The sequence below is a fragment of the Salvelinus fontinalis genome, chromosome 11 (genome assembly GCF_029448725.1).
Source record: "Salvelinus fontinalis isolate EN_2023a chromosome 11, ASM2944872v1, whole genome shotgun sequence".
Classification (NCBI taxonomy): Eukaryota; Metazoa; Chordata; class Actinopteri; order Salmoniformes; family Salmonidae; genus Salvelinus; species Salvelinus fontinalis.
The window spans coordinates 44,928,119-44,943,988 of record NC_074675.1 but is presented as its reverse complement, the minus strand read 5'-3'; the positions used below and the strand labels follow the sequence as shown (position 1 = coordinate 44,943,988).

At 41.5% G+C, this 15,870-nt stretch overlaps 1 protein-coding gene across 1 annotated transcript; it reads right to left on the bottom strand.

Moving 5' to 3' along the window:
* Positions 1-2,595: 2,595 nt before the first annotated feature.
* LOC129865805 (alpha-2 adrenergic receptor-like) lies at positions 2,596-4,886 on the bottom strand. Its single transcript, XM_055938817.1, has one exon. It carries the CDS (start codon positions 4,590-4,592, stop codon positions 3,294-3,296), a length of 1,299 nt encoding a protein of 432 aa, XP_055794792.1. The 5' UTR covers positions 4,593-4,886; the 3' UTR covers positions 2,596-3,293.
* Positions 4,887-15,870: the final 10,984 nt, after the last annotated feature.

Below are 15,870 nucleotides of genomic sequence, written 5' to 3'. Positions count from 1 at the left end.
AAAAAGACAACAGATAACATTCCATTGTCTCTAACAACACAGAATAAATCAATTAAAAATAGCCCCATGATGGCCGATTACTGCTTATCACTTATTAACCATAATTTATTCACATTACTTTACTTAAATAAAATATTTCAGTTGTGTATATTACTTCTTTTTTATTTGATTACTTTCTTATTTAATTTCTTCTAGTCATTATCTCCTCTCTGCTCACGCAGTAGCAGCCAGACAGCCATCTAACGTTATCTCTGTACTCCCCAATGAGTCATACTATTTACCTAGTTGGCTAGTGAAAATGGTAGCCCGTGATTATTGGTTTGCCACAGCTGCTCATGCTGCAGAGCTGTCTGATGAAATCACTATTTTAGTAGTTCTTCAAAGTAGATAAGATTTCAAGACTGCTACAACTATCAATCTGGTAGAGCTACCCCGAGTCCTGAAAAGTCTGTATCCCTCTCATCGCTGTTTTGTTGACGTTCCTCTCACTCGGTATGCGTGTCAGCCCGAGCAGAATAGGCACAATTCATTCTAGTCATTGTAGTTAATTACCACGTTTTCTGCGCTGAACCAGATTGAATATTTGCCTATTAAAAACTCCCTACAGCGTTCCACAGTTCCTTCTTGATTTGATTTCTCTCTAGAGAAACGGCACAATGAGCTCACAAAAAACGGAACTAAATGGAATTCAAGTAATTGAACCGATGTCGTCGGTCAATTAGTTGTTTAACAATCGCTCAGCACTAGTATTTGACAGAGTGAGATAAAATGACAAACGGAAGTTTTGTAAGACATTTGGGATCAATCATGAACTGAACTTTGTGGATGCTGTTGTATGTATTCCCTTATAACAGTCCTCTGTATCATAGATGGTCTGCGTGTTGCCTAGTAGCTTCCCTCATGTTTGTGTGGGGAAACCCTATCCTTTACACAGGAAGTCAATGGGGGTAATGTGTCCAATGCAGTTAATGCTAAACTGATCTCAATGGAAAATCATAAAACATACAAATTAAATTAGTTAGATTTAGTTAGGTTAAAAGGTTAACATAATTCCTTTAAAAAGCCTACATCAATATCATATACAGTATATGTAATCTCTTTTTTTTTTTTTACTGGTGAATAAAACCAACCAACCTCTATGTCTACATGTCTACATTTACTGTGACACCTTAACAGCAGTTTAAGTGATGCTCCAGAATGTTTGTATCATTTCAGCTAGTAGTTTTGAAAGTGGTGCTCTCGAGCCAAAACGGGTCCCTGTTTTCTGTGTACTACGTCATCCAATTGTGTACCTGGTCATCCATTTCGTATGATACGTTATACCCTTAAGATCCTGAACTGCATTTGAACAAACACAAAAGATGTAGACCATTACAAAGAGCTGTTACATTGGCACCCCAAACACAGAAGCAGTTTAAAGTGGAGGAAAGATTCAGTTCCACCTTGCTGATGTCCACAGGGCAGTGGGGAATATTGGATTATCTCCTCTCAGCCAACCTCTTGTGCTAAAAGGTCACCAACACCCTGGTATTAACATGGACAGTCTGTGTCAGGGGGACGAGAACTTTGGTTGACCCCATTACTGCAGCTTCTATCATTTTCATAGTTAACTTCAGAAAATGTTGCCATTACATTACACTAGGGATCTGAGGCTACTTAGTAAAACAAACAGGCTACGTCCCAATACTCTGGAATACTTCCTTGTTTCATTCCCTTTGTGAATGGACACTAATCTGAATGTTATGGATTGGTGAGGGAAAAATGGGCTGCATACCAATTCTCCACACTTCTCCCAAAGTGTGCACCTGCACACTCCCTCTCCTGGATTGTAGATCCATGACTGGGAGTGTGCACGTGCACGCTTTGAGAGAAGGGAGGAGAATCGGTAAGCAGCTATGGTGAGAACACCCCCAAGCCAGTCAATAGGATGGGTGGGATATTAGACATGATATCAATAGTGTGATAATAGAGTCTTGATTAGGATTCCTAAAAAGGAATTGTTTTTACCCTAAATAATGATTTAGGCAACTAATTACAGATTTTTTTCCCCAGGAAGCTGTTGCAGCGACATTTTAACCATCTCCCTTTAGCATTCCCTAATTATATTTCACCTGCATTTTAAATTGTTTGACAGTGCAAGCGAATGTCTATGAATAGAAAGGATTACGTAAATGCATGGTTGTCCTGGAGCTGTTCTGTTACCATGTTTATAGTGTCTAAACATAAAAAGCTTATTTGTATACCATCTGAGGGACAAATGGGTTGCCAGACATCTTAGAGAGTGCACGTTAGACATTGATTGATGCTGGCAGAGCACACTATCTCAGAATCCCTTGCACAAGACAACACTTGGCAACCCCAGTATCTCTCAATCACTCAAGCATGTCAAAACACATGTGCATCATTGTCAGAGTGCTCCAGTGTGTATATACATATGACAGAAGTCCAACATCACAATAGAGCTCAGATAAGATTTCTTCAGCGTTTATTTTGCATGATAGCCCACTACTTTAAGCATAAGATAAAGCACCACTTGCAAAACAAAATGTTAAATATGCAAAATAATTGAACAGAAACAGTCCACAAGAGAGGTACTTCAAATAAATACTTTATGTTTTATTCTTAGGTATTTATTAATCAGCATCCAGGGTGAAAAATATGGATCTTTCTTACTATTATAAATAAAAGGAACAACCGTAGCCCACGTTTTAAAAACATATACTCAGCCCTCAACACCTCAACCATTTGTCTGTAATCCCTAGGGTCCACTTGGTAATCATTACCCATGACAAGTCAACATAGTGGATTTGACTACTGATGCGCCCGGCTAGTTCCCCTGTGTTTTCGCATTAGCATGATTAGCCTGGAAATTGTGTTACTTTGGTTGTATAGGACTCAGGAGTACCAGATATCTAATGTGACATTGAGTTAAAGCCTTGCGATACACTTCAGAACATCTTGTTCTGGGAACCACTATGCACACACTGAACGTCAATGACAAATATGCAGGCCAGTAACATAAATATGTTGGGTAATGAGAGCACAAGAGTTGCCTGTGAGGGAATATGAAGGTGTAGTTCAGAATGATGCTCTCTCAATTGAGTTACAGCATGACAATGTGTATGACCACTGTAAGTACAGTACGCACATTGCATTGTTCATATGGTTGAATACAAAAAAGGCTTATTTCATACTAATATTTCATGGTAGATTTCATATGTCCATATTGAGATTGTCATGGTCATCTCAGGGCATATTTAGTCATGGCTTGTCCCTCCCATTATCACATATATCTAGAATGATTTTTTCCACGACTTGCAAAGGATTTTCTGAAAGGCGCGTCGGAAATCCTGGTTGAAGATAGTGTAGATGGCGGGGTTGAGTGAGCTGTTGCAGTAACCAATCCAGAAGAAGAATTTAAAGAGGGGATCGGGAATCTTACAGGGGTCCCCGCACACTCCATGCAGGCAGTAGCTGAAGAAGAATGGGAACCAGCACACCACAAATACCCCCATGACTACCGCCAGCACAAAGGTGAACCTCTTCTCCCTGGCCTGGGAGACCTTTTTCATGGACACAGAGCTCCTCCTCCTCTTCCTCCTGGAGGCGAACAGGTCCATGGATTTGTTGCTGGCTCTAGAGATCCGGCTGGAGTGTTTGGAGATGGCACTGTTCTTCCGACTGGCCCGCTTGACCCTCTTATGGTTCAGGTCCTGAGGTTTGGTGTGACCTTTGCCCTCTGAGGAGGAGCTCTCCTCCAGGTCCCCCTCATCATGAACCTCTGTGGTCATCATGCTGGGCGTGGGTGGGCACTGGCAGTGCCCGGTCTCTCTGTCCCCGTTGATTTTGCACAAGGCGGCTTTGCTTAGCCCATTCTCAGTCATTGTAGGTTCACCTGGACCATGTTTTTTCTCCGACATGCCCCTGGTCCTCGTCTTGGCCACTTGGTATATTCTAATATACACTAATATCATGATTAGGCAAGGCGCAAAGAATGACGCAATGCTAGAGGAGAGGATGTACCAAGTGTCATTGTTCAGCTCACACCCTGGGTACTGAGAGTTATCATTGTTCTTGTCTATTGATATTAACGGAGGAGAAGATATCATGGCAGATATAAGCCATACAATGACGATAATACACTTCACTCGTTTAGGAGTCCGTTTGAGATTATATTCAACAGCTTGCGTAACGGACCAGTAGCGGTCCAAACTGATTGCGCACAGATGGACGATGGACGAAGTGCAAAATAAGACATCTAAAGCGAGGTAAATTCCACACCAAACTCTGCCGAAATACCAGTAGCCCATAAGTTCGTTTGCCAGAGAAAATGGCATCACCAAAGTGGCAACCAGAATGTCTGCGGTGGCTAACGAAACCAAAAACAGATTCTGGGGAGCTTTCATTGCCCGGCTTGTTAACACCGCAATTACAACCAGAACGTTCCCGACCACTGTAAACAAAATAAGAAAACTTACAAGTGCTGCAAGACTCGCTATTGTAGCCGAAGAATATGGACTTTCTGATGAATTTAAGTTGACAGCAGGGAACGTGTCAACTCCGCTTGAATTAAACGAATCCATTCCGTCCATGTATTTATTTTTTATTCCAGAATGGTTGATTCAGGGAAAGACATTCACTTTATGCATGTAGAGTCCATGATAACTAGTCGGTATTTTCATTGCCAAAATGAAAATAAGCACAATGTTGACGGCATGTCTCGTGGATTAGACGGCAAATAATTACCTAATATATATCTGGTTAATTAACTAAACGATCATGCCACCTTGCCTTGTACATGCATACTGTTATAGCATGACAGGCAATCCTTCTCTATCGGCTGCTGCTGGCTCTCTCTCAGCGCTCGTGCTGAGCTCTACATAAGAAAGCTGTCTTAGTCAGCGCTCATGTGTTGCTCACATACAACTAACTGATTTCTGCCCCGCCCCCGACAGAGTGCATTATTTTCTGGAATCATTGCCCTCTTAACTGTCACCTCATTGAATTACAGTATGCGATGCTTTTATTTATTTTATTTGTTATATCAGTTCAATAGGCTATTTTGTGAATGACGACTATAGTGAAATACGTTGTCTGTCATTAGGCTTTGATCATATGATGTATTGATGACACATGTTGCATGTCAATCACGCCGATACACTGGATAACAAAAAAAGTATGTAATTATTAAATTAGGGAGAAAAGTACATTTGCGAACACACGCATATTTCAGAGATGTGAGATGTGCCCTGAATGTCAATGTGATTTAGGCACACCTTTATCCTAAAACGCTGGAGGTCAGTATTGCTGCATCTACTAATGTAATCCCCTGCAAACAATAATGAGTCTTTAGGACGTCCTTGGGACCTCACGAAATGTTCGCCTGAAGTCATCAGGACGTTGTGTCAAATCAAATCTTGTTGGTCACATACACATATTTAGCAGATGTTATTGCGGGTGTAGCGAAATGCTTGTGTTCCTAGCTCCAACAATGCAGTAATATCTAACAATTCACAACAGTACACACAAATCTAAAGTAAGTATTAGGACGAGCAATGTCGGAGTGGCATTAACTGAAATACCGTAGAATGAAATGCAGTATATACATATGAGATTAGTAAAGCTGTATGTAAACATACTGCTTTACTCATGGTGTCATGGTCCACTGGAGGTTTTGTTTAGTTCCCGGTTGGCCCCTGAGACGTCCCCAAGGACATTTTTAGGACATTCTTGGAACGTTGTGTCATGGTCCCCTGGATGATTTTTATCTAGTTCCTGGTTTGTCTCGGGGGACATCACCTGATGGTCGCAAAGAAACGTCCCCCATCCCCCAAAAAGAGCTCTACCCAGGGCAAGCGCACCCTAGTTTCATTACACATCACCCCCTGTTACTGTTGCTGAGCCCATCAAGGCCCTGATTGTGAACCACTGACTTAGTCACAGCTTTGTCTTTTGGCAATGCTGAGGATACCCACACAAACATTGCATTTAACTTACGTTTGGACACACTTTGACATTCATGATTACATAGTGTATTCATACAGTAATTATTATTTAAGATGTTTTCCCCTGGCATTTGAAATGACAACCTTTTGGTTCATGGCATTCCGATTCCTGCTACATCACCATGTCTGTTTCAATGACTGATTTCACCTGTAGGACTATTCCTACCTTTTACACTTCAAAGTAAATCTCAGCTCTGTTAAAAATACACAGAAGAAAAATTATTATATTTATTGTAGTGATTCAGGAGTAACATTAAAACAGAATAATATGCCTCACCTACATTAGACAACTATACTGAAAACGCAAACTCAAATTGCTGAAATAAGTAAATGAGAGAATAGTCAGATTAACTCATAACTAAAATAGCAGTGCAGATGGCACTCTTTTGCTAAATGCAGAGATGCATTATAGGTAATGAATGTGTAGGGGACTTAATAAATTCTACAGAATTTGTGGCGCAGCAGAATGGTCAGCATACCCGAAGATCCAGAGGTTGTGAATTAAAATCCCAGGAAGGGTCATAATGAGAAGTCCAAATGGGTGAAAGATTTTGACACTATTTCAGCTGAACAGCTTACCACTTACTTTAAAACCCCCATACCATTTAATTACTTTACTTATAATGGTTTGAGAAACCTGGGACCATCAAGTGACTAAAATCTTCATGGGACCATGACACAACGTCCCAAGAAAGTTTTCAGTCAATTCCCGTATGGCTGAATCTCACCGAAGAAATCCTCAGAGCAAGGGCAACAGTGCCCCTCTGTCTCAGTAAGTGTAGACCACGTATCTGATACTGTCTTGACCAAAAAACATGTTGCCGCCATAGAATTTGATTGATTGACGCCAGCAAGAATTTGGCCTGCTTTGATAAGTAAATTATAATATTTAGCCAATCTGCGTTGAGCTGAGCTGTGGGTTGTCCTGGTGCAGCAAAACACCCCCCAAACGAGGCCAGTTTGGATTTGGCTACATACCAATCAAATAATTTCCTTAGAAAAACATGATTTTCTGTTCCTGGTCAGCTTGTGCTGTTGTCCTGCAGTAGATAGCTTGCTAAATCGTCCCTTTCCTAAACCATCGATGGAGATGGGGATTTGGACTTGTGGTTTTGACTTAATTATCTCTACAGGGCAATGATTATGACGGCAAGTCTGATTTAACCATAAATTAACATGTTGTGCCACTGGCCTGAGACGATTGAAGTTCAATATGTAGCCTAGTAGGCTCATGTTAACTAGCTAGCTAACTTAGCTGGTTCATTGTTTCCCATGCAAGGAACCTAGGCTAGTAGCAAGCATTTTAGCTAAAAACTAAAGGTGTACTGTATGACAGAGCCTTAGACCGTTTTGCCAACATGAAAGAGAGGATGGCTTTGGCGTTCAACTAGTCTACAAGTAGGGTGACTCAGTATTTTTTGTTTCACGCACCCACGCTAGCTTTTTTACCATGCACCGATACTGTTTAGTAGTCGACTTGAGCTGCAACAGATTTCCACAACAATGTTCACATGTTGCCACCAACCTTATTATAAGACCAAATGAAACATTTTGTCACGTTCCTGACCTATTCTGTTAGTTTGTTGTATGTGTTAGTTGGTCAGGACGTGAGTTTGGGTGGGCATTCTATGTTGTCTGTTTCTATGTTGGTTTAGGGTTGCCTGGTATGGCTCTCAATTAGAGGCAGGTGTTTTGCGTTTTGCTCTAATTGAGAGTCATATTTAGGTAGGTTGTTTCACAGTGTTCTGGTGGGTGGTTGTCTCCTGTGTCAGTGTTTGTCGCACCATACGGGACTGTTCGGTTTATTTGTACATCGTTCTTTTGTGTAGTCTATTTTCCCTGTTCGTGCGTTCTTCGTGTTTTATGTAAGTTCGTATAATTCAGGTCTGTCTACACATTAGTTTTGTTATTTTGTTAGTTTATTCAAGTATAGTTCGTTTTCTGTCTTGGTTGTTTTGTCGTGTCTTTATTAAATGTCATTTCACAACGCTGCGCCTTGGTTCCATCACTACTTTACACTACTCTACGTTACACATTTGTTCACAAAAAATGTTGTTCTCACATATTAGTGTTATTTAATACTGTAAACTATAGGAATGAGTGGTTTTGGGTGGATTTATCCTTTAAGGGACCTAATGGGAACATCACTGAATACCCTCAAGACGCCCTGTTAGCGGGTTCCTTCCTTGACAGGATGTGAAAATGTTTATTGTCACTTAAAATTGTACCAGACAATCATCACTCCTTACCATATAACATTTTTAAAGATCGGCATTACAATACTGAAACACAAAAAACATACCAGGGATAAAAATTAAATCAAAGGCACTTGGTTTACTTTGATTCCATCCTTTAGGAAGCTCCTGTGCGTGTGTGTGTGTTTGTGCGCAAGAGAGATAGAATAGAGAGAAACAGAGAGAGAGAGAGAGAGAGTTGGGGCTTGGGCTTGTCAAATTGTCAGAACCACAGAAAGACAAAATGAGAAAGTGTTCATTTGCATACCAAATGAAGCCCAATAAGAGCATTTTGGTGGCAAATTGAGGAAGGTGGAATTTTGTGAGCCCTTTGGGTGTTTTGAGTTGAGCTCATCAGCTGAGCAGAGGCAGACAGCAGACAGAGACACATTATAACAGAAGAGTGTTTCCAACTAATGGCAGGAATAAACATTTTTATCTCTTTCCCTCTCCTAACACACACACATACACACGCACGCACACACACACACAAACACGCACACACACATACGTCTTACTATACGTGAGTGCTTTTTGGGGAGCAACAATTGATTCCCATTCAAAATCATATTAACCCTCAACCTAACCCTAGCACTAACGCTTACACTAACCCTAACTTTAACCCTAACCTCAATCCCTAACCTTAACCCCTAACCTTAACCCGAACCCTAACTCCTAACCTTAATTCTAACCCTAAACCTAACCTCTCAGCCTAAAATAGTATTTTTACAAGGGAGGTATGGCAAAATGTCAAAACTTCTCTTAATTTTAGTTGATTTACGATTCTTGTGAGGACTTCTGTTACTGGTAATGGAGCAATACAACTTAATTATTTGCCTTAACTGCCATAGCACAGTGACGACAGCTTTGAAAGTACAGTGCATCAGCCTGTTGTGATGATGAGAATGACCTGGTTGTTCCACAAGGTCTTGATGTCAGCCTGTGTGTTCCTCAGTTCAGCTGAGGGCTCAGCTTTGAAATGCGTGCTGACGTTTGGAAGTCATGTTGTCCACAGTCAACTTCGATGTGCTGCTGTCAGGTACCTGTCAACACGGGTATAGGTCAGCATATTGTCACTGTGTTCCAGGTGCTGTCTTGAAATTGCTACAGCATAAGAGCACTATCATGAAACCTACTTGATCCTAATAACCATGGTATAACACCTGTTATCATATGCATGTTATAATCTGTTATAATGCTTCAGACATCTAAAATAATAACATTCACAATTATCACATTGAGTTATGGCATTAACACAGCTGATTATATGGACTGAACCCAGTTCTGATGTGTGATGTGCCGACAAAAGAGGACTGCATGAGCACATTAAGACGCTTAGAGTCTGTCTGATATTGCAACAAACTAGCGGAGTCAGACCATCCTGATATCGTGAATTTACAGTGCCATACAAGTATATTGACACCCTTGCACTTTTCTGAAATAGTTTCCTAATTTCTTCTGAAGTTATTATTATTATTATAATTTAAAAAAAAACTTTTGTCGGCACACCTTCCTGTTGGATTTTTAACATTGCAGAGCCAATTGGAAGCAGGTTCCTGATGATGATGATGCTACTGTCTTGAGGTTTGAGGAAGAGACTCCTAAGGATTCTTTATTTCTACGCGTTAGAAAGACATGCTTGTTCTACGGTACGGCGTAATTGTGATAGACTGCATCCAATTTGTTGAGTAGAGTGTTGGAGGCTATTTTGTAAATGACATCGCCGAAGTCGAGGATCGGCAGGATGGTCAGTTTTACGAGGGTAAGTTTGGCAGCATGAGTGAAGGATGCTTTGTGAGATAGATGGTTAAAACGAAAGTAGGGGGGTTGTTCGGGCTGGATGGGTGGACGTATACCGCAAAAGGTTGCGAGCTCGAATCTCATCAGGGTCAACTTTAGCATTTTAGCAACTTTTCAACTACTTACTACTTTCTAGCTACTTTGCAACTACTTAGCATGTTAGTTAACACTTCTCCTAACCCTAATTTTAACCCTTGAACCTTACTCCTAAACTTAACCCTAACCTTAACCCTAACCCCTAATCCTAACCCCTAGCCTAGCTACGTTAGTCAGCTAGCTAACATTAGCCACCTAGCCATCTAGCTAGAATTCGTAAAATATTATAAAATTTTCAAATTCGTAACTTATAGTACATTTTTCAAATTAGTATCATATCGTACGTTATGCAAATTCGTTACATATAATTTCAATTGTATTTCGTAACATATCAAATGACATGGGTGTTGGACATCCACAAATGAATACATACCATACAAAATGTAACATATCATACTAAATGGAGTGTTTCGGATTTACCTACAGAGTAATACGAAATACTCTGAGACCAGGTTAGTTCCAAAGGCCCGGACCATAACGACTGAACGCAGCCACACTAGATGTTTTAAAACAAATGTTTTAAAACGTTGCATCTTCCTGAACATGCCCGAGAACAGCAGAGTGGAGAATAGTCAGGATGTTATAGGATGAACAGGGACGGCGCGTCGGCCGAAAGACCAAACTATGTGGAAACTTCTAAGACATATTTCATGAACCAAAATAATATTATGGAAATATTCATGTACATTTTGTTATAGAGCGGGTGATTGGCATCTTGAAGGGGAGGTTCCATATTCTTGATGGGCCACTTCCTCTTCAGTTTGTGAAGACAAAATGGAACACATGGAGGAGGCCATGTGTGTGCAGCTTTGAGAAACATGTCAGCAAGTGTGGTGTTCAACAAGAACAGGGTGGGGGATGGGTAGTGTCCAGACTCCTAATTGAAGAGCTCAATTGAAAGTAAAATCTGAACTTGAAAAGCAAAGACTATACCTGGTCAACCTAGTCAATTAAGCTAAATCAGCTGTTATGGTTAGCTCATTTGATAAATTAATGTGTTGATATGATTAACTTAATATACACTTCAGGTCAAAGGTTTAAGAACACCTACTCAAGGGTTTTTCTTTATTTTTACTATTTTCTACATTGTAGAATAATAGTGAAGACATCAAGACTATGAAATAACACACATGGAATCATGAGGTAATCAAAAAAGTGTTAAACAAATCAAAATATATTTTATATTTGAGATTCTTCAAATAGCCACCCTTTGCCTTGATGACAGCTTTGCACACTCTTGGCATTCTCTCAACCAGCTTCATGAGGTAGTCACCTGGAATGCATTTCAATTAACAGGTGTGCCTTCTTAAAAGTTCATTTGTGGAATTTCTTTCCTTCTTAATGCGAAACAACAGTCCATCATTACTTTAAGACATGAAGGTCAGTCAATACGGAAACTTTCAAGAACTTTGAAAGTTTCTTCAAGCGCAGTCGCAAAAACCATCAAGCGCTATGATGAAACTGTCTCTCATTAGGACTGCCACAGGAATGGAAGACCCAGAGTTACCTCTGCTGCAGAGGATAAGTTCAACAGAGTTACCAGCCTCAGACATTGCAGCCCAAATAAATGCTTCACAGAGTTCAAGTAACAGACACATCTCAACATCAACTGTTCAGAGGAGTCTGTGTGAATCAGGCCTTTATGGTCAAATTGATGCAAAGAAACCATTACTAAAGGACACCAATAATAAGAAGAAAGAGACTTGCTTCCGGTGGAAATTTGTCATTTGGTCTGGAGTCCAAATAGGAGATTTTTGGTTTCAACTGCATGTCTTTGTGAGACGCGGTGTGGGTGAACGGATGTTTTTGCGACTGCACTCGAAGTAAACGTTCAAAGTTCTTGAAATGTCTTAAAGTAATGACGGACTGTCATTTGCTTATTTGAGCTGTTCTTGGCATAATATGAACTTGGTCTTTTACCAAACAGGGCTATCTTCTGTATACCACTCCTATCTTGTCACAACACAACCGATTGGCTCAAACAGATTAGGAAAGGAATGAAATTCCTTCAGCTGTCACAAAGTGCTGTACAGAAACCCAGCCTAAAACCCCAAACAACAAGCAATGCAGGTGTAGAAGTGGCTAGGAAAAACTTCCAAGAAAGGCCGGAACCTAGGAAGAATCCTAGAGAGGAACCAGGGCAACCCGGACAGGAAGATCACATCAGTGATTCAACCCACTCAAGTGACGCACCCCTCCCAGGGACAGCATGGAAGAGGACCAGTAAGCCAGTGACTCAGCCCCCGTAACAGGGTTAGAGGCAGAGAATCACAGTGGAGAGAGGGGAACCGGCCAGGCAGAGACAGCAAGGGCAGTTTGTTGCTCCAGTGCCTTTCCGTTCCCCTTCATACTCCTGGGCCAGACTACACTCAATCATAGGACCTACTGAAGAGATGAGTCTTCAATAGACTTAAAGGTCGAGACCGAGTCTGTGTCTCTCACATGGACAGGCAGACCATTCCATAAAAATGGAGCACTATAGGCGAAAGCCCTGCCTTCAGCTGTTGGCTTAGAAATTCGAGGGACAGTAAGGAGCCTGGGTCTTGTGACCGTAGCGTACATGTAGGTATGTACGGCAGGACCAAATCATAAAGATAGGTAAGAGCAAGCCCATGTAATGCTTTGTAGGTTAGCAGTAAAACCTTGAAATCAGCCCTAGCCTTAAGAGGAAGCCAGTGTAGAGAGGCTAGCACTGGAGTAACATGACCAAATTTTGGGTTCTAGTCAAAATTCTAGCAGCAGTGTTTAGCATTAACTGAAGTTTATTTAGTGCTTTATCCGGGTAGCCGGAAAGTAGAGCATTGCAGTAATCTAATCTAGAAGTGACAAAAGCATGGATAAATTTTTCTGCATCATTTTTGGATAGAAAGTTTCAGATTTTTGCAATGCTACGTAGATGGAAAAAAGCTGTCCTTGAAACAGCCTTGATATGTTCGTCAAAAAAGAGATCAGGGTCCAGAGTAACGCCGAGGTCCTTCACAGTTTTATTTGAGACGACTTTACAACCATCAAGATTAATTGTCAGATTCAACAGAAGATCTCTTTGTTTCTTGGGACTTAGAACTAGTATCTCTGTTTTGTCCAAGTTTAAAAGCAGAAAAGTTGCCGCCATCCACTTCCTTATGTCTGAAACACAGGCATCCAGGGACGGCACTTTTGGAGCTTCACCGTGTTTCATCGAGATGTACCGCTGTGTGTCATCCGCATAGCAATGAACGTTAACATTATGTTTCTGAATGACATGACCAAGAGGTAAAATATATAGTGAAAACAATAGTGGTCCTAAAACGGAGCCTTGAGGAACACCGAAATTTACAGTTGATTTGTCAGAGGACAAACCATCTACAGAGACAAACTGATATCTTTCTGATAAGACTGATAAGATCTAAACCAGGCCAGAACTTGTCAGTGTAGTCCAATTTGGGTTTCCAATCTCTCCAAAAGAATGTGGTGATCGATGGTATCAAAAGTAGCACTAAGGTCTATGAGCATGAGGACAGATGCAGAGCCTCGGTCTGATGCCATTAAAAGGTAATTTACCACCTTCACAAGTGCAGTCTCAGTGCTATGATGGGGTCTAAAACCATAATATACATTGTTTGTCTTCAGGAAGTTGCTGTGCAACAGCTTTTTCCCCCCAAAATTTGAGAGGAATGGGAGATTCGATATAGGCCGATTTTTATATTTTCTGGGTCAAGGTTTGGCTTTTCAAGAGAGGCTTTATTACTGCCACTTGTAGTGAGTTTGGTACACATCCGGTGGATAGGGAGCCGTTTATTAATTTCAATATATGAGGGCCAAGCAAAGGAAGCAGCTCTTTCAGTAGTTCAGTTGGAATAGGGTCCAGTATGCAGCTTGAAGGTTTAGAGGCCATGACTATTTTCATCAATGTGTCAAGAGATATAGTATTAAAACACTTTAGTGTCTCTCTTGATCCTAGGTCCTGGCAGTGTTGTGCAGACTCAGGACAACTGAGCTTTGGAGAAATACGCATATTTAAAGAGGAGTCCGTAATTTGCTTTCTCATGATCATAATCTTTTCGTCAAAGAAGTTCATGAATATATCACTGCTGAAGTGAAAGCCATCCTCTCTTGGGGAATGCGGCTTTTTAGTTAGCTTTGCAACAGTATCAAAATGTATTTTGGATTGTTCTTATTTTCCTCAATTAAGTTGGAAAAATAGGATGACCGAGCAGCAGTGAGGGTTCTTCAATACTGCACGGTACTGTCTTTCCAAGCAAGTCGGAAGACTTCCAGTTTGGTGTAGCGCCATTTCCTTTCCAATTTTCTGGAAGCTTGCTTCAGGGCTCAGGTATTTTCTGTATACCAGGGAGCTAGTTTCTTATGACAAATGTTTTTTGTTTTTAGGGGTGCGACTACATCTAGGGTATTACGCAAGGTTAAATTGAGTTCCTCAGTTAGGTGGTTAACTGACTGGAGGCCCGTCCCCGGAGGCCCCGGACTGGAGGCCGTAGCTGGAGACTCCGGACTGGAGACCGTCACTGGAGACTCCGGACTGGGGACCGTCGCTGGAGGCTCCGGACTGGGGACCGTCGCTGGAGGCTCCGGACTGGGGACCGTAGCTGGAGGCTGGAGATTGGAGGCTTCGTGCCATGACTCCTCACTGGAGGCTTCGTGGCATGGATCATCACTGGAGGCTTCGTGGCATGGATCATCACTGGAGGCTTCGTGGCATGGATCATCACTGGAGGCTTCGTGCCATGGATCATCACTGGAGGCTTCGTGCCATGGATCATCACTGGAGGCTTCGTGCCATGGATCATCACTGGAGGCTTCTTGCCATGGATCATCACTGGAGGCTTCGTGCCATGGATCATCACTGGAGTGAGGAGACGTATGGGCAGTCTGGTATGTGGAGCTGCCACAGGGCTCACCAGGCTGGGGAGACATACAGGAGGCTTTGTCCTTGGCAGAGGCACCGGATACACTGGGCCGTGGAGGCGCACTGGAGGTCTCGAGCTTAGAGCTGGCACAACCCGTTCTGGCTGGATGCTCACCCTAGCCCGGCAGATGCGGGGAGCTGGGATGTAGCGCACCGGGCTGTGAACGCGCACTGGAGATACTGTGCGCTCCACCGCATAACACGGTGCCTGACCAGTACGAAAAAAATCTGATTTTACCCTTTTAATCCACTCCACAGTGGCCTATCAACTTGTCTCTTGTCATTACTATCATGGACATCACTAAGATGAAACACGCTGATTTGGTATTGATGTATAAAAAACAAGGAATCTATTAACTCATTATTTGCCTATGTAACCCTAATGCTCAAAATCCTCTGCAATTATCTGCTCCTCTTGAACCATACGTCAATTCCCTCCAGGTTTTGTTTTTGTTGGTGCATTGAAATATGGCTACAATGTACCTATAGATGCATGTTAGCACATGTGCTAATACAAAAAATACTTTCAAAATCTTATTCTCATGAATCATAAGTCAGATTGATTTAGTTTATAGGCTCACTGAATTAGCCTCTAATTAATTTGAGAATGATTACCTGCTGCATTCAAAGATAACCAACCTACAGCACTAGACTCAACTTCATTTGTGTCATCGTTGTGGTATTGAGAGAAACATGGTAATGCTTTCAATGATTACACAAATAGGAAGTTCCTACATGATAAGACTGCTTTCTTTGATATCCAACGGATCTTGTGTCCTTTCTGTCAACCTGTGAACCTCGTTCACTGCTGCTCGCAGCTATGTTAATTTGT